Genomic DNA, 20,700 nt, shown 5'->3' on the forward strand with positions numbered 1-20,700 from the left:
AGCTTAGTACCCAGAAAAAGATACACTGAATAGATACAAACCTAATGTGAAGCCTGGAGACCAACTGAGCCAGATCAATTGAACCTCAGCTAAACCCCAGTCCCAATGTAAAAAATAAATGTGAAAAAACACTGAAATTCTGGGGTTGTTAGTATTATCATAATAAAAACTTGACTATTACACCCAATTTCATTCACCTCCCTCTCTCCCTCCATTCTTCTGCTGATGCCACAGCTTGGCCAAACCCATGAAGGCGGGAAAACCCATTGATGTAGTCCACAAATATGTCCCACAAAGGCAAAAGGAGAACTGTGTCTTGGTGGATGAGCAGCCATTCAAGAAAAAGGATGAGATTTCAGGCAGAGACCAACATAAACAAACATGGAAGCAGGAAATAACATAACTATGTGCTGAGAACTCTTAAGCATCTAAAACATCACCAGAATATGTGAAGTTGAGGGAGAGACAAAGAAGAAAGCTGGGGTCACAATCTTCCATGATAAACCAAGGACTTCTTATCAGTGGAAAGGTTTTCCAAAGGCCCAAAACCTAATCTATTGCAATAGGTCCACCCCCTCTTCCACCTCTATATAATTACACAACATAGCCTTTAAGAGATGCATTATGATACTTCATAGCATTGCAGTAAAAGCAAAGAAAAAGAGCAAATATTAGTAATTCTGAATAGTATGCACCAGGTCACTCATGGACAGACAACCACACTTTCCTGGTATGAGATAAAAGAATAAAGGCCCTGGCAGAACCTACCAGGGAATATACACACACACAATCTCAAATGACACCTAGTTCCTTCAGCATTAGAATGGAACAGAAATGTACTCACAACTTCCATATAGTAGGAAGCTTAACAAGTCCATCCATGCCCATAACTACTCTGAGGCATGGGTGAGAAACCACCTCCTCCATGGTCTCTCTCCAAATCAGGATCCTGAGTCTCACAGTCACAGGATTCCTTCAATTACTAGAGAGCCCATCTGTATCAACCAAGACATGTAGCCACTGTATTTCTGTCCTTCAATCACTTAACCCTTGGAGAAAAATCATTGGATTTCAGATCTAGAAGGGACTTTAAAGATCTACAAATTCCTGATTTAGAGTAAGAAAATCAGTCCAAGGGAGCTATATGAAATTCTAATTGGCACACAATTTGAATGGCCTTAAGGAAGTGTACAGGATAAGAACAAAGTTTCAAATGACTGCTTAGGTAGTAAAAATAAAGAATTAACATATATTAGCCTTATTCAGTGTTCTATGCTAAACTTTAGAAAGAAGATATTTTCTATAATATATTCATTCAGAACACTGTGGACATCTATAATAATAAAAGCATAATATGCTAATTAGATCTATAGTAATAAAAGTATAATATGCTAATTAGACCAGACAGCTGATCGACCTTCCGGACGAAGCTGGAGCTGCGAGGGCTGAGCTCCTTGCACAAATTTCGTGCATTGGGCCTCTAGTTTATAAATAAGGTTATCAAAATAAATTATTCCTATATGAAAATAAGAATAATTATATATCTAATAAAATGCAACTTCCCAAAGTCCCATCATTGACACTATAATCCCCCTGGACCAATGATTCTCAAAGTCTGAACTACATGTATAAAAATCATCCCAGGTGTTTATGGAAAATGCAAATTCCAAGGGACAACTCTAGAACTATGTGATTTCTAGGAGTTTAAAAATTTGCAGTTTTAACAGTTCCCCAGGTGGCTCTTACATGCCTTAAAGTTTGAGAACCACTGCTATAGATGGATTTAGAATCTTTAAAGAGCTCTGCCATATTCTCAGTGACTCACTTCTATAATCATCAGAATCTTTCTAAAGCTGGGATCAAGATTACCTTGCCGTCCTTCATCGTTGGTAAAGAGCCCTGTGTCACTGCTGCTACATACACTGCTGGTTTCACTGAAAAAAAAAAGAGTAAAACAAAAAGAAGACATCAGCTCCAGTCAAATACAAAGCACTAATTGTTCTTCTGGTTTTCAAATCAAAAGTCTCCCTAATTTCATTAGCCATTCAGAAATGTAAATTTCATGGTTAAGTCATTGGGAAAAGTTTATTTTTAAAAATTCTAAAACTTTTATATCTCAAAGTATTTAAAAAATATCTAAAGCCACTTTGTTAGTTTAGCATTAGAAAGCTATTTATTAAGGCTTATAGAAATGACCCCAATCTGTTTTGGCATATTAAACAACATAAATTTACAAATTTATCAACTAATTTTATTTTTTCAGTATTACCAACTATCAGTTTTAAATAAAGCTATCTAACTTTAAGACATCTAGCATCTCTCAAGTTTTTTCTCCCATTTACAAAGCAGCAAACAAAAATCCATAAACAAGGGTGAGGAGTGAGGAAATCAGTATGACAAAAGTTATTATTTTCTAAATTTAATGTCTTCCTTCATATCAAGCATATACAATAAAATTCATTTTCAAAAAGATATAAAAATATAATATAAAAACAAACTCCATTTGAACTCATTGAAATAAAACTTTTGCTGCATAGAATACCATCCAATAAGTTTCTTTTTCTGAGCTATTGCTAACAATTAACTCTGCCTCTTCTGAAGCTGTATTTCTTTCATCTTGTCATTAAATTTGATTTATCTGGTTCAAGAAAAATTTCTCTATTCTTTATATTAGCTGTTTTCTTGACTGGGAGTATTTCCTTCCAAGGCAGTTAATTTTTTTCGCCTGCTCTAGAAGATGGAAGAAACCAAAGCAAGAAGAAACATTTTCACCATGCTGCCTGCATAAGGCTTGGGAAAATCCCAACCAATATTTCTGGACCAAAAATCTGGAAATATTTTGTATTTTGCAATACTTACAAATATTTTGGCAATACTAAATCCTAAGAACATTGAGTAAATTAAGTAGCAATGCTCTCCTCACTTAAGCTTGTCTCTGAATAATAGACCTAAGAGATTTGTTGCAGCAAGAGCCAATAAAACATATCCAGTTTCTTTAAAGGTCCTTTCATTTTATTTTATTGTGGGAACATTCTCAGGTGTCATTGTAAGAAATGTCTTACAAAACTCTACCACTGGATTCTGACGGATTTAGAATCTTCAAAGAGCTCTGCCATTAAATCCAGAAGACATCCTCATAGACTACTGCATTCTTCCTACATCTCAGTTCAAAGAACTGTGCCTTGCTGAACTTAATGTGTTTTGTTTTTGTATTTTTAGCAAATTCCTAAAAATATTACTAGCCTAACTCCACTGAGTCTTAACTACATACACATCCTCTCATATTACTACTTTATTGTTTATTTTACCTCAAAAATAAAGCAAATTTTATATTTTTAACTCCTCTTGATATGAAGGAACAGTGGGCCATGGGACAGATATTCTGTTCTACCATTGTGTTATATTCTTTATTGGCTAGCAGTAGCACCAACTGAGACTTAGGGGTTAGCAAACAACAGCCAGTTACTTACTTTTGTTTGATTTTTAGTTTTATATACCTGCAGCGGGAGGAGGGATGGTGTCAAAAGAACATTTTGTGAAGTGTGGAAATGGTATGAAATCCAAATGTCAGTGTTCAAATACAATTTTATTGGAATACAGCCACACTCATTCATTTATATATGGTCTGTCTTCTTTCACACCACAAATACAAAGTTGAGTAGTTGCATCAGAGAACATACTGCCCACAGTCCTAAACTATTTACTATCTTGCTCTTTACAGAGGAAGTTTGCTGATCCCTGCTGTACATGTAATACAAGTTAAACTCTGCAATGTCTATGGTCCCCTCTGCTTAAATATTTCCAATTAAAAAAATAAAACTGTTGCTTTATTACAAAATCTATCAATTCTTTTCTCTATTCGTGTCCCACCACTGGTAAGTACAAGATCCAGTGCCTCCTTAGGCCTTTTTTTCCATGGATTTCATTCTCTCCTCATATTCTAAATATAGGAGACAAGCTCAAAGAAAGATGTTGGGTCAAGAAAGGTGTTGATAACCTAAAACCTTCCTGTCACTGTATATTTTCTACTTTTGTGAACAGCACTTAAGGAGACTATTCTTGAAAGATTAGCTTACACTAATTTCTATAAGTTCCTATATGCAGTTAATTAGAGTAATGGTAATGATGTCATATAGGACTATCAGCAGGATTTTAAGATTATGATCAAAGGAGATATTTTCTTCACCAAGAAAATGACTTATGTCTTACAGAACATTTATTACATAGAAGTATCTTCATTCCACCAGTATCTGTAAAGGACTATTTCATTTGATAGCATCTGCTAAATCTATCCCCTTCTGAAGAATTTGTATTGTAGAAATCTAATGATATGTAAGAAATTGGTAGGATAATTTATCAAAAAGAAAAATACCAGGAAGTTCACGGCATATTTGTATATAAACACTAGAATACAGCAAGCAAAATGTAGTGCTAGCTATAAAGTAGAACAAAATATTTCCAAGTCATAGGCCACGGTTGTCCAGTCCTGCAGCCTTCCTTCATTTATGGCTCAGAGACTATGATTTTAAAATAAAATCATCTCCAAAGAGTACATACAGATGGCCAATAGACTATCAGAATGACTATCATCAATAAATCAACAAAGACGTGTTGGAAAGGATATGAAGAAAAGGGAACCCTAATGCACTGGTACAGCCCCTGTGGAAAACAATAGGGAGGTTCCTCAAAAAATTAAAAATGGAAGTGCTTTATGACTCAGCAATTCTACTTCTGGGTATATATCTGAAGAAACTCAAATTCGAAAAAATACATGCATCCCTTTGCTCATCACAGTATTCTTACAACAGCCAAGCTGTCCATTAATAGATTAGTAGATAAAAAAGCAGTAATACAGCTCTGGCCAGTTTGGCTCAATGGATAGAGCGTTGGGCCTGCAGACTGAAGGATCCCGGATTAGATTCCAGTTGGGGGTGTATGCCCAGGTTTGCGGGCTCCGATCCCCAGTGGGGACAGTGCAGGAGGCAGCCCTTCAGTGGTTCTCTCTCATCGTTGACATTTCTATCTCTCTCTCCCTTTTCCTTTCTCCCTAAAATCAATATATATATATATATATTTTTTTTTTTTTAATTTATTTATTTATTTTTAAAGCTGAAGTACATATATACAGTGGAATATTACTAGAACATAAAAAAGCATGGAAATCTTAGCATTTGGGATAGCATGAATGACCTAGAGGGTATTATGCTCAGGAAATAAGCCAGTGAGAGAAAAACAAATACCATATGATTTCTCTTAATATGTGGAATCTGAAGAACTATATAAATGAACAAACAAAACAGAAACAGATTCATAGATACAAAGAACAGAATGATGGTTGCCAGAGAAGAGGGGAATAGGGGACTGGGTGAAAAGGTGAAGGGATTAAGAAGTTCAGGTTGGTAGTTATAGGTATGTAATGTACAGCATAGGAAATAGTCAATAATATTGTAATAACTATGTATGGTGCCAGAAAATGAAACTTACTGGGTGGGTTTCTATGGGACCAAAGCAACTGAACCACATCCAAGTGAAATAACCAGATGACTGGCATGGCACCCACTTTCAAAGAAGTAGATTATCATAGGAATCAAGCCTAATAAAACACTATCATACTTCTTGTCCATTTAATTAATTCCAGGACAAACACTGTTAGCTAAACATTGTAAACTTTGGCACTATTTTTAAATACTCTCATCTAAACTGCTTCTATTTCCAAGTTGTGAAATGAACTATTTGCCCTTTTGAGGAGCAATTAGAAGGTATTGTTTTTAAATTGGCAGAAACTCTTAATTTTTAAACTACATTATTTTTATTTTGTAGAATAGATCAATGTTTTGGTCTTACAAAGTTCTCTAAATTTGCCCTGGCTGGGTAGTTCAGTTGGTTAGAGTGTCATTAGGATATGCCAAAGTTGAGGGTTCAATCCCCAGTTAGAGCACATACAACAAGCAACAAGTTAATACATAAGTGGAACAACAAATCAATGTCTCTCTCCCTTCCCCCTCTCTCAAATCAATAAATTAAAAAACTAACAAAACAGTTCTCTAAATTTGAAACTAATGCTTGTTGGAAAAAGCAGAGTCACTGAAGTAAAAAGCCAATCTCATTACCAGAAACATCTAGAGCAATAGTTCTCAACTGGAGGCAATTTTGGCCCTCACAGAACCTGGAGGCCTTATGGAAATGTCTGGAACCATTTTTGTTTGTTTGTTGGTTTGTTTGGACTTAAAGGGAGGAAAGGGGAGTTTATGTCCTCTGGCATCTACTGGGTAGAGGCCAGGGATGCTGCTAAACACCCTACAATGCACAGGACAGCCCTTACAACAGAGAATTATCTGGCCCAAAACATTAGTACTGACAAAGTTAAGGATCTTGCAGGGGTCTTCAAACTACGGCCCGCGGGCCACATGCAGCCCCCAGGGGAGTCTGATCCTGCCCGCCAGGTTTTTTGGGCAGTGAGCGCAGCCAAGGTGTTACAGTAGGAATTAGTATTTCATATAGTCCGGCCCTCCAGCTCTCTGAGGGACTGTGATCTGGCCCCCACTTTAAAAAGTTTGAGGATCCCTGAACTCTAGAGTGATGAACAAAGTGGAGAGATGGAGTGGTGCCATGTTAAAAGAAACTACTTCAGAGGAGAGAAGCTTGTGCATTTTGCAGGGTAAGCCAGCCTTCGGGGATAAAGGTGTCACTCCCTTGTCAGGAGTGGGCCAGGATCTCAAACAGTCTCAGGCCTCCAGATCCCAGGAATCATGAGAAGGCAGCTGGATCTTCAGGCAAACTGGTAGAACTGAAATTACTCAAGCGTTGTACAGATCCTCCTCTGCCTAGCCCAGGCAGAAAGGAGATCCGATAGTCCCAGAAGAGAGGGATCCATGCTGGAAAGGAAATAGATTGCTCATCTCAATGTGCCCAATGCCTAGCATAGCACATGGCACATGACAGATATCTAGTAAATGTTACGCAAATGAAATGAACTCCTTCAAATCCGCTCTGCTGCTTCTCCTCGCATGGCCTTTGTGGTGTATCACTTTACCTCACTAATCCTATTTCTCTGCACATAAACTGTGGATGGGTTGTTCTGAGGATGTGATAATATGAACCCATTTTGTGAACACTGCAAAGGATGAAAGATTAGAAAGCTACTTTTAGGGTGCTAATTCTTGTATGTGCCCAAATATTATTTTAGAAGCTAATAGTAGTAATTCCCTCACTGAAATTCTTATTAAAATAGTCATCTAAAATCTATGGTGCTCTCAATTACATTTCAATTTTAAAAATTCTATGGGTCTTGAATCTATTTTCATTGTAAATGGAAAAATAAAATGTAGTCTATGAAATTTAGTATTTTTCCCATGGGAGGGGGTGTGACTGCTCTCAACAGATTCCCTAAACTTCAAATATCTCAAAAAAATGGTTTGGTATTGAATTGAGTTTATTAAGGAAATTATTCACAGAGAAGGCGATGATTTATTACTGATACAAGTAATACCATGTCCTGAGTTCTACTGCAGGCCAGGCAAAGTATTAAGTGCCATATATTCATTATTACATTTGTTCTACCCCAAAATTCTATGAGGTAACTTTGTCAACCTCATACTACAGATAAAGGAATGGCTCAGAGTGGGTAAGCACTTGCCCAACATTACACAGTGAATAACATCAGAGCCAGGGAGGTGTATCTCCTAAGCCCCATGTGCTTGCTGAATGATCCTTCCATTGCAATCAAAGTAAAAACCTTCTCCTAATAAGTTCTGGAGAAACAGTAGTCTGAACTTACTGAATTTATCTTCTTACTAAGTTAGGAAAGAAATTCAAAAGACCAGTAGCCATCTGTAGTAACCAAACTCACAGATGACTCACTTCCTGATATTTTCACACCCTAGTTGGTCTGTGTAACCAATAGCACCGGCAGAAGTAATGGTATGTCATTTCTGATAATAGATTTTTAATAAGGCTGTGGCTTCCATCTTGGGCATTCTGGAGATTCCTCCCTTCCCTTCTCCCCATGAGTGAGCTTAGAAGTGAAAAAGACACCAAGACTCTTGGTCCAATAGCCCATAAAGAAATGAGATCTGCCAACAGCCCTATGACTAAGTTTGAAAGTAGAGCCTTCAGCCCAAGTCAAGGCTTGAGACAACTGCAGCCTCAGCATTTGAGAGCTAAATTTTATTTATTTTTAAAATATATTTTATTGATTTTTTACAGAGAGGAAGGGAGAGGGATCGAGAGCTAGAAACATCAATGAGAGAGAAACATCGACCAGCTGCCTCCTGCACACCCCCTACCGGGGATGTGCCCACAACCAATGTACATGCCCTTGACCAGAATCGAACCTGGGACCTTTCAGTCCACAGACCAACGTTCTATCCACTGAGCCAAACCGGTTTTGATGAGAGCTAAATTTTAATGTAACAGTATTAGATTCTGAACCAGAACCACCCAGCTAAGCTGCTTCCCAATACCTGACTTCAGGAACTATAAGACTTACATGTTTGTGATTTAAAGCTGCTATGCTTTAGGGCAATTTTTCTGCAGCAATAAATAATACAGCATCTTTATGAACTCTTTTTTGAAAATAACTCCCTACCTTCTGGCTCTCATGAGCAGATTCTATTTTCAATAAGACAAATCTCTCTAAATTCTCACAACTGGGAGGAAAAAAACACAGCTTGTCCTCAGACCTGAGAGCTTGCTAGTTCTTTCATATTTCTAACTACAAGGACTGTAAGTTAAAACTGAATGAGAATAGTTTACACCTGTCTCTGTTACAATAAGGATTACAAAACAAGTTTATCATCTATAATCAAAATTCAGTATCAATAAGTTACCACTCATTTAAGATTATTAACCAACTCATTTAAGATATTATTAACCAACTAGAGGCCTGGTCCACAAAATTCATGCACTCGGGGGTGGGGGATGTCTCAGCCCGGCCTGTGCCCTCTCGTAGTCCAGAAGCCCTCAGGGATGTCCAACTGCCGCAGAAGCAGGAGAGGCAGCTGCCAGCGCTCCCCCTGTGGGAGTGTACTGACCACCAGGGGGAAGCTCCTGCGTTAAGTGTCTGCCTCCTGGTGGTCAGTGCCCGTCATAGTGACCAGCCGTTCCTCCATTTGGTCAATTTGCATATTGGCCTTTTATTATATAGGATTAGCTCAATAGGCGGTGCCTCATTTATCTACTTTTAAAAGAAATTAGCAGGATAGAGTTATGGCTTACATCATCATGTTAAAAGATTAGTTTTCATTTTAATTAAATACATAATAGTATACTTAATAATAATTTTAAATTGTCTTAGAATTCAGAAAAACAGGAAGAAAAAAAATGTCACTCCTAGATCCACTGCCCAAAGATATCTTTGCTCAATTTTCCCCATCTTTTTTCTGGGTCGAGGTGGTACATTTGTAACAATACATAATCAGACTTCTAAGAATGAAAGCAAACATGACTTAGGTTTTTCAGAGAAATATCTCACATCAACTGTAAAATTATTCCCATAATAAATCATGAGATTGTATAATGGAGTGTTTCAGTTTCATTCAATTGGCACCACGTATGCAGCAACATCTCCAGTTTCACAGGTTCATTACCAAAGCCACTGCAGTTAGACAAACTTTGCAGCGATCATGATTTTGCTCAGGACTCTGCTACTGAGCTGGGGGCTGTGCCTTAGAGAAGTCCACCCATCCTCTTAAGACTTACCTTTTCTTAGAGCTGATAGTGATTCATCTTTGGTTAGATAAAATGTCTTTTGAGAGTAAATTTTTAAAGGGCATACATTCTGAAACATGTATATCTAAGAAGGTCTTTGTGCTCCTTTCTATGTGAAATCTATCTTAGCTATATATAAAATTCAGGGACAAGGGATAGGAGAATAATCTTTTCCTTCTCAAAACTCTCTAGACAAATGTAGCCCCTCACAGTTAGTACTATAGGGATGAATGCCAGCCTTATTTTTCTCATGCCTTTTAAGATTTTTCTTTATACAGTATTTGCTCTATCCCTACTACCAACGTAGAATGCAAAAATATGTCAGTATATATCTAAGTATAAATCTCTTTTCATTAGTTTCCTCTTTTGATTATTATACTTAATTATTTAATTTAATTATAATTATTTTTCTCTTCAATCTAATTTTTAAATCATTCTTCTATTCCAATGCATTGGATTGTTCCTTGGGAATATTTACATATTCACAGACTGGGCTTCAATTCTTTGAGCTCTAGATCTATCATCTTCTCTCTCATTTTTAGCTCCTCTCTGCATTTTGGGAGGGCTTCTGAAGTTTTCCACATCATCAATGCAGTGTTCAACAAGATGAACTATCTTCCATTTTAACATTTCAAATTTCCCTACAATTTTCCCTCCCATAACACTGGTTTTCAAACAGCCATTTTTCTGTCCTTATGACTTACTACTCCTGTTCCAGTGATTATACCTCTTTGCATCCTAATGAAGATTTTCAAAAATGCTCTCCTACTTCCCACTGGCACTCATTTTCAAAAATGTATTCTTCCTCTGAACTTTAAGGATGACCTCTTTTCTTTATTCTGCAGAACATGTTCAAAGACCTCTTGTTCAGACTGTTTTACCTAGACTCTGGTATTTGCCAACAGAAAGGGTCTGTAAATTATCTTCCCATTCTGTACTCCTTTGGTTATGGGTAGTAACATGCTCTTCTCACCTCTACAATTGGCCAAGAAGATGTGCAGAGCCCCTAGCCTAATTCCCAGTGTCACTGGTGGGCTTTTATCTCAGATGGCTAATGTTGGACTAAGACAGGATCTTCTAACACTCCCTGCCTGATTCTAACCCCATTTTAGGAGTCTGCAATAAATGAAGGCATAGAAAACACTACAATTCTCAGAATGCTCTATTATGAGTGCTTTTTCAGTCTCTGCCGATGCCAACAGTAAACTTTATTTTTGGAGACTCTACTCCCTGGGACTCAACATGCTGTGACTACTTCCTCCTTACCCTCAAACACAGATATAGACACAGAAAACACAAAGATTCCTTATCCAAGTATATTCTGGGAGTTACAGCCTCCAAATAGAAAATTGAAAGATAGGGATCAGAAAGTAAAGGATGGAACAACATGCTGGCTCAAACAGCAGCTGCTCAATTTTCTGATTAAAATAAGCCTTGCTTTTCTGAACCAAGAGCTGACTACAGAGAAAGGATGCAGGGCTTCGCTGCCCACCTTCAGGGAAGGCTCAGCACTGCTGAGGGCTTCCACCTGCCTCTCCAGTATAGCTCTATCAACCTTGTAGTTTGGGGAAATCTTGGCAAAAGGCCAACTGTCAGTCCTCGTTTCTGATGACGTATGCGCAACGTTTTATGCCTTCGTAAGTATCTTAGTTGGCAGTGGAGGCTGCTTATCAGGTGCTTTATCTAAAAATGAAGCTACAGTGATGGGAAGGAGGTTGTGACTGAAAAGAATTATATATTCTCAGTTTTGCAGGGACTTCAGAGATCATTCAGTTCAAATTCTCCAACTTCACAATAACACAGTAATTGGTCACCAACCACAGGCTTGAATCACTCCAGTGATCCAGAACTCATTACCTAGTGTAGGGGTGTCGAACTCAATCAGAGAAGGGGCCAAAATCTAAAATCCAGCCTAAATCGCGGGCCGAATGGTTTACTGAACAGTCATAAACTGACAATGTCATAAACTGACAGTGGAGTGCAGTGATGACAGCGCGGTGCGGGCCACATTGCAAGGCCTGGCGGGCTGGATTTGGCCCGCGGGCCTTGTGTTTGACATATGTGACCTAGTGAAACAATTCACTTCATTTTTACAAAGTTCTAATTTTCAGAATGTTATATCAATACTGAGGCAACACTTAATTCTCTATACTTTCTATCCATGAATCCAAGTTCTTTCCTCTAGAACCAAAAAGAAAAATTCTAGCATTTCTCTAAAGAGGTAGACATTTCTTTCAAGAGACAGATCCTCAAATACAATAGTATCAGATCCACCTCCCAAGTTGTCTTTTTTAGTTGTTCTTAAAGATGTACTAATAGAACTTTGGTTAAATCTACATAAGAACACTATGCTAGCTATTCAATACTCTCAAATGCAAAAATATAATTTACAATATACTGTTGGTCAGCATCCCTATTTACAGAATAGAAAACAGAACATCCTCAACCTACCTCTTATATTCTTTTCTACAGCTCCACAAACCCTGATTAATGACCTCCACTCGCAAAGGAGGCTACTTACCTTAACCATGAAATAATGAATGCTATTGATCCAACAAGCTACTGCTATAGAGTGTTATTGATCACCCAATCTTTGGTTAAAATGGTCCTCATTTAGCAATTTCACTGTAGCAAACACCTGGAGCAAAGCTCACTCATAATTAAAGAGTTTGGGGGAGTTAAAGTGAGAGGTGATAGACAGAGATCTCAGCTTTCTGCCATTTATTCTTGCTTCTGAGCTATTGTTTGTGTCAGAAGGGTTATTGATTTTCTATAAAAATAAGAAAACAAGAGGCACCACGGGGCCGCAGAAGGTCAGCTCGGGCTGGAGAAGGGGGGGAAGGTTTAGCATTCTATCTCTGTCACTTGCCTTCCAAGAGAAAGGAATATTTTCTTTCCTGTGAGATCAGCCTCTAATATATCATCAGAGGAAGGCTCTTAACTGCAACCTCAGGCCAACACCAAACCAACTCATTTATGAAAGAAAAGAAGTTAAGCTATATTCAAAGAGAACAGATGAATGATGTGTTAGGAGAGAAGAGAGCAAAATTAGACTATAAATCACCAAATTAATAATTGCTTTATAGGCAATTTGAATAAAGATCAGTAGAAAGTAACTTTACAAGAGAGTTGTTCCATTTTAGGATGGAACACACTATGCACAGAAAAATAATTAAATAATAACTGATCTTTTTGTAGGCATAAGAAAGCTATTGTATCACAACCACTTTTAGTTCTTCAGAACTCAAGGGACTGCTGGTGTAGAATTGAAGAACGGAAAGAGAAAAAGCAAAAAGAATTCTTGGTTACACTTAAAAAGACTTCAAGTTTAGTTACCCATGAGTTTAAGGAAATTAGAAATAAAGCTCTCTGATTGAGACATACGGTTTTGATCCTAAAACACCTAATGCATGACTTTTATAAGAACTCTTCCTATCCATTGAGGCTAGGCTAAGCTAAATGATCAATTCATCCTAATAATTTTACAAGTTGGATCTTATACAAACTGACAAACCTCAATACAACTGATAAAAAGTGAAGTTCTACACTTTGATCTGTGAATAAATTAGCACATCCAAATAAATTTATGAAAAGGGTAACCAAGAGGATTCTTGGAAGTATCTCTTTTAATGCAGAAAAACTAAGAACATTTTGACAGAATCAACTCAACAAGACAGTACAACTTCCAAATCTTACACTATTTTCTACTTAAACACACTCGAATGCTACTCCTGTGTATAAGGTGTACTTAATAATTGAGGGCAGAAGATTTATAGATCCACTTTACTATTGAGAGGCTGACCATAGTAATATGCAGTGAGAGTAAAAATTTCCCCTTTCCCCACAGAGTAGATTTATGGAGAATAAATACAAACACTTCTGTTTATAACTATAGATGAATCAACATAATCAAAGCAAATTTAGGGCTCTAAATAATCATATTCTAAAGAATTTTTTTTTCTATTTCTGCTACTATTCCACCCATTATTCCTCCCTCATAGTTAGCTAGCTGCAAAGACTTTGGCATCCACATCACTGAAAAAACTCTAAAGTCATGAACCAGGGAGAGAGACCAAAGGGGGAAACAAGGTCCTCGATTTGAAAAAAGTAAGAAATTCCGTAAGACTTGCTGTCAATTTCAATTTATCCAGGCTCTCGAATAACTAGAATGGATATTCTCACCACCTGACTGTATGTGCAATAGATGGGGTAAGAAGGAACAAGAAAAACCAAAGTACCTCACTGCTAGATTATAGGCTCTACATTTAGAATCACATGTGGGCTATCTTAGAGTAGACAAAGTTAACAGTCTCCCTCACATACATAATTATGTCATAGTTTAATAAGAAATTCTGGGGAAGAAAAGCTATCATCCCAAAGGGCTATTGTTAAAATCACCATTCTTGCCGAAACCGGTTTGGCTCAGTGGATAGACTCGCAGGGGTCTTCAAACTATGGCCCGCGGGCCACATGCGGCCCGCAGAGGAGTCTGATCCGGCCCGCCAGGTTTTTTGGGCAGTGAGCGCAGCCGAGGTGTTACAGTAGGAATTAGTAGTTCATATAGTCCGGCCCTCCAGCTCTCTGAGGGACTGTGATCTGGCCCCCACTTTAAAAAGTTTGAGGACCCCTGGGATAGAGCATCAGCTTACGGACTGAAGGGTCCTGGGTTCAATTCCGGTCAAGGGCATGTACCTTGGTTGCAGGCACATCCCCAGTAGGGGGTGTACAAGAGGCAGCTGATAAATGATTCTCTCTCATCGATGTTTCTAACTCTCTATCCCTATCTCTTCCTCTCTGTAAAAAATCAATAAAATATATATATTTAAAATAAATAAATAAATAAATAAATAAATAAATAAAATCACCATTCTCAACAGTAAGATTACTATTTGGTAAGTATGCTCAATATTGAAACAACTTGACCACCTCAATTGAGATTTTCAACATTGTGAAAAGCTACAAGTTGACTAAGTATTTCTTGTTTCATTAAAAATAGGATTTTGGGTTATAAAATCAATAGCATGATTTTATAACCCAAAATTTATATATAAACTGGGTAAATAGACCTTGGAATATACATTAGAGGAAAATTTAAAAAGCCAAATCATAAGCCTACCTAGTTGTGCAGCTGGATTGAAAACCACCCAGGAAAGGTATAGGCATACAGACCTACAAAGCTTTTCCTGTTACTCACACAGCCTCACCTCAGAGGAACCAAGATTTATGTCTTTGTTTTTCAGACAAATTTCAAAAGAAGCAAAGTCCTAAGAAAGGCCATACATCTTTAGGTTATAGAAGTTAAGATGAGAGAAAAAAGAGCCATGGAAAAGGCAAAGTCAAAAGGTAGGAAACATGGTGGTTAAGTATGAACTTAGGGATCAGGTTTGACTTCCAGTTTTGCCACCTTTGGGCAAATTATCTAACCATGCTTAACCTCCATTTCCTCTTCTATAAAATACAAATAGTGGAGTTGCGAGCATTAATGTTATGCAGCCGAAACCGGTTTTGCTCAGTGGCCTCGGCCTGCGGACTGAAAGGTCCCAGGTTCAATTCCGGTCAAGGGCATGTACCTTGGTTCCCCGGTGGGGGATGTGCAGGAGGCAGCTGATCGATGTTTGTCTCTCATTGATGTTTCTAACTCTCTATCCCTCTCTCTTCCTCTCCGTAAAAAAAAATCAATAAAATATATTTTTTTAAAAAGGAAGAATATGCTATGCACAACAGTACAATACCTGGCACACAGTTAGTGCTTCATAATTGCTAACTAATATCAAAACAGAATATAATGGTTCTCATTTGAGACTATTCAACCCATCTAGGGAACACCCATAGAAGCATTTGGTTTGATAATATGAACTGGGCAGGTAGATGGAAACAAAGCAAAAATGCCAAATATCCTGCAAGGGATGGGACAATCCCTCACCACGAAGAACTGCCCCATCCAAAACACCAACAGCATCTCCCCCACTGAGAAGCAGATATCTCACATTATTATTAATAATGAAATATTAAAGTATCAAGCTGGGTAGTTTCGTTGTCCCTAGGACTATCTGAGAGGTAAAAAATAAAAACTACACTGACATTATAAATATGCACCCAATACATACAAATTTTTCTGGCTCAATGACATCTGACATAAGACTAATGGGACTAAGTACTGTTATTTTCAAAGCCTACGATGTGTTCGGACAACTTGAATATGAGCGATAAAAAATAAACTCAATTTAGTCAAACTGTAAGCAGCAGAGAACAGAATTATAGCCCAGACATATCTAAAGCCATGATTCTTAATGGGTAAAGGCAATACCAGGAACATTTACAAACTCCATGTGCATGGCACCAACTTTATAATACACACACACACACACACACACACACACACACACACCAACCTCTGCTGAGACCCTGATTCTAAAGAACAATACTGATGTATGAACTACATGGCATAAACAGCAGCAAACTGTCTTTAAAATAAAATTCTGGTTATGCATTTGAGGCACACATTTTAAACCATTTTTAGGAAAAAAATGTGCTTCCATTACAGTATAGCCTCCTTGACAGAGGGAAATAGAATCATGAATGTTCTTTAACTGGCTGATTTTGCTCAGTAGTAGAGTGTTGCCCTGCAGACTGAAGAGTGGCCAGTTGGATTGCCAGTCAAGGTCACATGCTTCTGTTGACTGCGATTCAATACCCCACCCCTGGTCGGAGGCAGCCAATCAATGTGTGTCTCTTACACAGTTGCCCCCCCCCCCCTTTCTGTCCTCTATCTCTGTCTCTCTCTTTCTATCCTTCTTCCTCCCTTCCACTCTCTCTCTAGAGATAAAAGGGGGAAAAATCCTACAGTGAGGATTAAAAACAAAGCAAAACTTGAGATAGCCCTGGCCAGTGTGGCTCAGTTGGCTGGAATATAGTCCTGTACATCAGAAGGTGATGGATTCAACTCCCAGTCAGGGCACATACCAGGCTGCAGGTTCAATCCCTGGTCAGGGTATGTGCAAGACACAACCAATCAAAGTTTCTCTCTCACATTATCCTTTCTCTCTCTCTTGTTTAGTCCAAGATCAATAAAAATAAATAAAAATTAGAGATAAACACTAATTGGTTAAAGGAGAGCTACAAAGTCAGTATTATAGAAGGTGGTTGGAAAGAAAGTTAAATTCATCAAGACTGTGCATCTGTACTTTGGGTCAAATTAATCAAGAAAAATCTTTCACTAAGTAAGAGATCTCACCATTCTGACATGTTCTCATCAGAGCCCTGTTTTTGTTCATCTGCTTCACACTCCATCCTTTCTTTCCTTCCTGTTTTGTTGAGAAAAGTCCTAGTTTCTGCTGATTCACACAATCCGTGGCCTGATGATGTCCAGGGAGTATTCTCCTTCCAGCGTGACAGACGCTGCTTCTTCGCAGACTTGAACCTACACCCTCTCTCATAGCTCCAATCTGATACCTTGAGCTTCTGCTGAAGGCTGGCAGCCACCTCTGAAGTCACTCGCTTCACCTTCCGCCTGCGCCTGAGCGGCCGACAAGGTGCATTTTCAGTAAAGGAGTCAGATTCATGCCAAGAGTGTTGCTTACTCTTAACAATGGTGTTGAGAGCTGGATGCCGTTTGGCTACCATGGTGTCATCAGAGTCACTAAAATTGGTGACCGGGGCCATTTCTCGACAGTCCTTAACGGCCTCGTCCAGACTGGACTCAGAGGCCTCACTGTAGCAGCAGGTGTGCTCTGCCAGGTGGGTGAAGTCTGAGCGGCGCTTCCTGCCTCTCCGTTTGCGAAGCTGCCGCCTCTGCTGCCGAGGGCTCAAGGCCATCTCTTCCCACAGCTCACCAAGCTTATTCTGTTCGGATGTCTGCTCCAAGGCTGAGGCTAAGTCATGTACCAGCTCATCCATGAGGCCACATCTGCCAAAAGAAATTTTAAAAAAGAAAAAAGAAAAAGAGAGCCTGAATAGGAGCTGTTACTTTAGAAAATTTTTACAAAACAAATCATCTCACTGCAGAGTTCACCCTTTCCATAGAAAATAGTCACCTTTCATCTGGCTACTCTTAGAATCCTACCATCCATGCCCCCTTTGGCCACTGAAAATAGGTGTTTGGCCCCTGTTAAATGTCTTAAGTCAACATGTTTTTAAGCAAAAAATCTCTTTTACCAAGTGACAAGGGGAATATTAGTAAACTCAGAGGAACAAATCTTTCCCTCTTTTCCCCAATTAAACATGTCACTAAATTATCTAATGATAAGATCCAAAAAGATAAAAGAATGTCTTATCAGACAAGAGCAGAAAAACACTCAACTTTAAAAGCATAGATGAAGGACTATTGTGTAGTATGAGGTCACTGATAAGAATGCTTGTGGAAGAGAAGAGAAAGACAACCTTAGTGGCACACTTTAAGGAAAACTGCTTGCAGTTTTATAGATCCAAGAATCTGTAGTGGACCAGGTTTGTTCTCTAAATGGAAAAAAGAGACTAAGTTTATACCCGTTCTGGTTTATACCAACTACCACCTGGAAGCTACCAGCTAAAAAATCTTATAAGATTATATCATATAATTTTTAATTATTAGCAACTTTTAAACTCTTCCCAAGTCCTTCAGAAAATAAGTGATCATCTTAATTATGTGCTTTCATGCTAGACCATCACACAAAAACAGGACATAACTGAGGCTGAAATGGCAGGGATGGTCCACATGGAGTCTCTGAGATTTGAAGCTGACTGCTTTCCAAAATTTCCTACTTTTCCACTCATTCATATCAAACCATCATACATCACATTTCAGGGGTCACTTCAAAGGCAAACCTTTCAAGGGATGAAAGTAGTAAGACCAATCTTCAAAATGCCCTTTTAAATGGAAATATCTAATATAATTTGTATAACACCTATTAAATACATATTAAATTGGCACTTTTTCCCCACCCCTTGTTAAGACCAAAGTATTTCAAGACCATAATTAGAGCTTAAACCTCTGTGTGACGCCACTCTCAGGCCATATTTCCGTTCATGCAGTTTACATTCTCCAAGGATTTTTCTAAAACCTATTTTCATGTGGCCCCAATGCCAACGAACTCAAAGGCAGGAAAACAGTCGGCTGGCTTATCTGCCACCTTGGTGGGGGAAATGGAAACATCTAGTTCCAAAACTACCAGCCAAACAAAACTTCTCAAAGTGTCAAAAGCCACACACACACACACAGATGACCACTTCCCTTTAGAAAATAAATAGTTTAAAACACCCTGACTGGGGTTTGGGAAACAACTGCCCCTAGGACCAAAATAGGTAAACAAGTGGGAACAGCATGCCTAAGTCTACTTCCCAAATAAAGAACTACCGCTTTAAAAACAAAAAACAAAAAACACTCGGGCAGCAGTGGACAAACTTTAACGTGGAAATAAGTTGCTAAACAACTTGGAGTCGAATGCCTGTGCAGAAGAATCCTTTCCTGCTTCCAAAACTGCAATTCGAAAAGCAAGTGACAGAAGCCTGGGACTCCCACACCTCCGGTCCAAGATGACCCTGGGGTCCAGGCCGGCCCTCGGGAAGAGGAAAGGCTGTCTGATTTACGGGATGGAATAAGGGGAAACTGGTAGGAGTCAGAAGCGGGGCAGGGGCAGGGGCAGAGTCGGAGGTTGGGGGCGGAGGAGGCGGGAAAGGCAAGAGGCAACCTCTCAGGCTTGCTCACCAGGGGCCAGGGGTCAGTCTCCTCTGGGAGAGAAAGTGCGAAAAAGCAAATCCCGATCACTAGGCTCTCTCCGTGATCAGGGGTCACAACATGGCCACATATGTGAGGGGGGAAAAACGCGTTTCAAAGGGCTCTCGGCCCTGGCCCACCCCCGAGGACTAGAGCGACCACGGCCCTGGACACACCAAGCCCTCACGCTATCGCCGGCCCGAAAGAGCCAGAATGAAGAGGTGAGGGCCGTTGCCCGGAGACGGCCCGACCCTCAGCTCCCCCTCCCCTCCGCCCCCGGACGGAGGCGATGGGCCCTGAAAAGCAAGGCCCCGTCACCCCCGCTCCTCCCGCCGGCCGCCGCGGCCCCTCCAAGCCTCCGGCCGCTCAGCCACGGCGCAGAGCCCCGGAGCCCCGCCGGCGCCACCCCTCGGACCCCGACCCTCTCGACCCGCATCGGCCCCTCACCAGCTGCCGCAGGCACCTCCAGCGGCCGCCGCTATGGGGGCCGAGTCTCCCCGCTAGGGTTTCCCTCTCTGACCTCATTTCCGGTATGGGCCGGAGGGGGTGGGGCGACGGCAGAGTGGGAGGAGCTATCTGCGCGGGAGGGCTCGCCCCCGCCCAGCACTTCCGGCTCGCTGCCTCCCCCACTTCCGCCCCAAGTGGGGCGGGGCCGTGGGGGAAGCCTGGAGACCCTACTGGGGGCGAGGAGAGGCCGCGGTTAAGGCGGGGGCAGGCTAGGGGTGAGGTGCCGGTCTGGGGCTGGACATCTCCGCGCTGGCCTCATCTTCGTCAGGAAACTGGCGCCAGAGAGGGCCTAGGCCTCATCCCTGCTTGCTGACCTGCTTTTATAAAGGGTGTGTGAAGCTGAAGAGCAAATGGATCCTCCTTTTAACCATTTGAGTTGGTACAACCTTTGGCAGGGCAGCTTAGCAGTGAGTTACTCGGGGTGTTAAAAAATACACATGCTTTGAGCAGCAAAACCAGTAAAGTACTACTGGATTAAAACTCAAAAATAAAAGAAATATCTATGAGTTCATACCCATAGACGGTAATTATATGAATATTGATAAGAATAAGTTAACGAATGGAACGAACAGTTAACGCTAGTGCAGAAGAATCCCAAATAATTCATGTAGAGACTCCACCCTGAAGCGTAACTCTCAACTCCTTCAATGTGGGCTGTGCCTAGTGACTTCCAAAGAAGTACAGTCAGGAGGGAAATGAGTAACTTTGTGGTAGAGAAAACACTTCCTCAGCCAGGTGATCAAGGTTCACATCAGCAGTGATAAATCATGTTGACAGTCTGTGGACTAGATATG

General features: G+C 39.9%; 1 protein-coding gene across 2 annotated transcripts in view; it reads right to left on the reverse strand.

The window, feature by feature from the left end:
- Positions 1–19,939, reverse strand: part of GPATCH2L (G-patch domain containing 2 like) — a 60,339-nt gene extending 40,400 nt beyond the window's left edge. For both annotated transcript variants that reach the window (XM_084893250.1, XM_084893251.1), the window contains exons 1-3: positions 19,847–19,939; positions 16,943–17,614; positions 1,870–1,934 (exon numbers count right to left, since the gene is read on the reverse strand). In XM_084893250.1, the coding sequence (XP_084749376.1) occupies positions 1,870–1,934; positions 16,943–17,604 (727 nt within the window). In that variant the 5' untranslated portion in view covers positions 17,605–17,614; positions 19,847–19,939. The remainder of the gene's footprint in view (positions 1–1,869; positions 1,935–16,942; positions 17,615–19,846) is intronic.
- Positions 19,940–20,700: the final 761 nt, after the last annotated feature.

The sequence above is a fragment of the Pipistrellus hanaki genome, assembly GCF_964339955.1.
Source record: "Pipistrellus hanaki genome assembly, chromosome: 1".
Taxonomy (NCBI): Eukaryota; Metazoa; Chordata; class Mammalia; order Chiroptera; family Vespertilionidae; genus Pipistrellus; species Pipistrellus hanaki.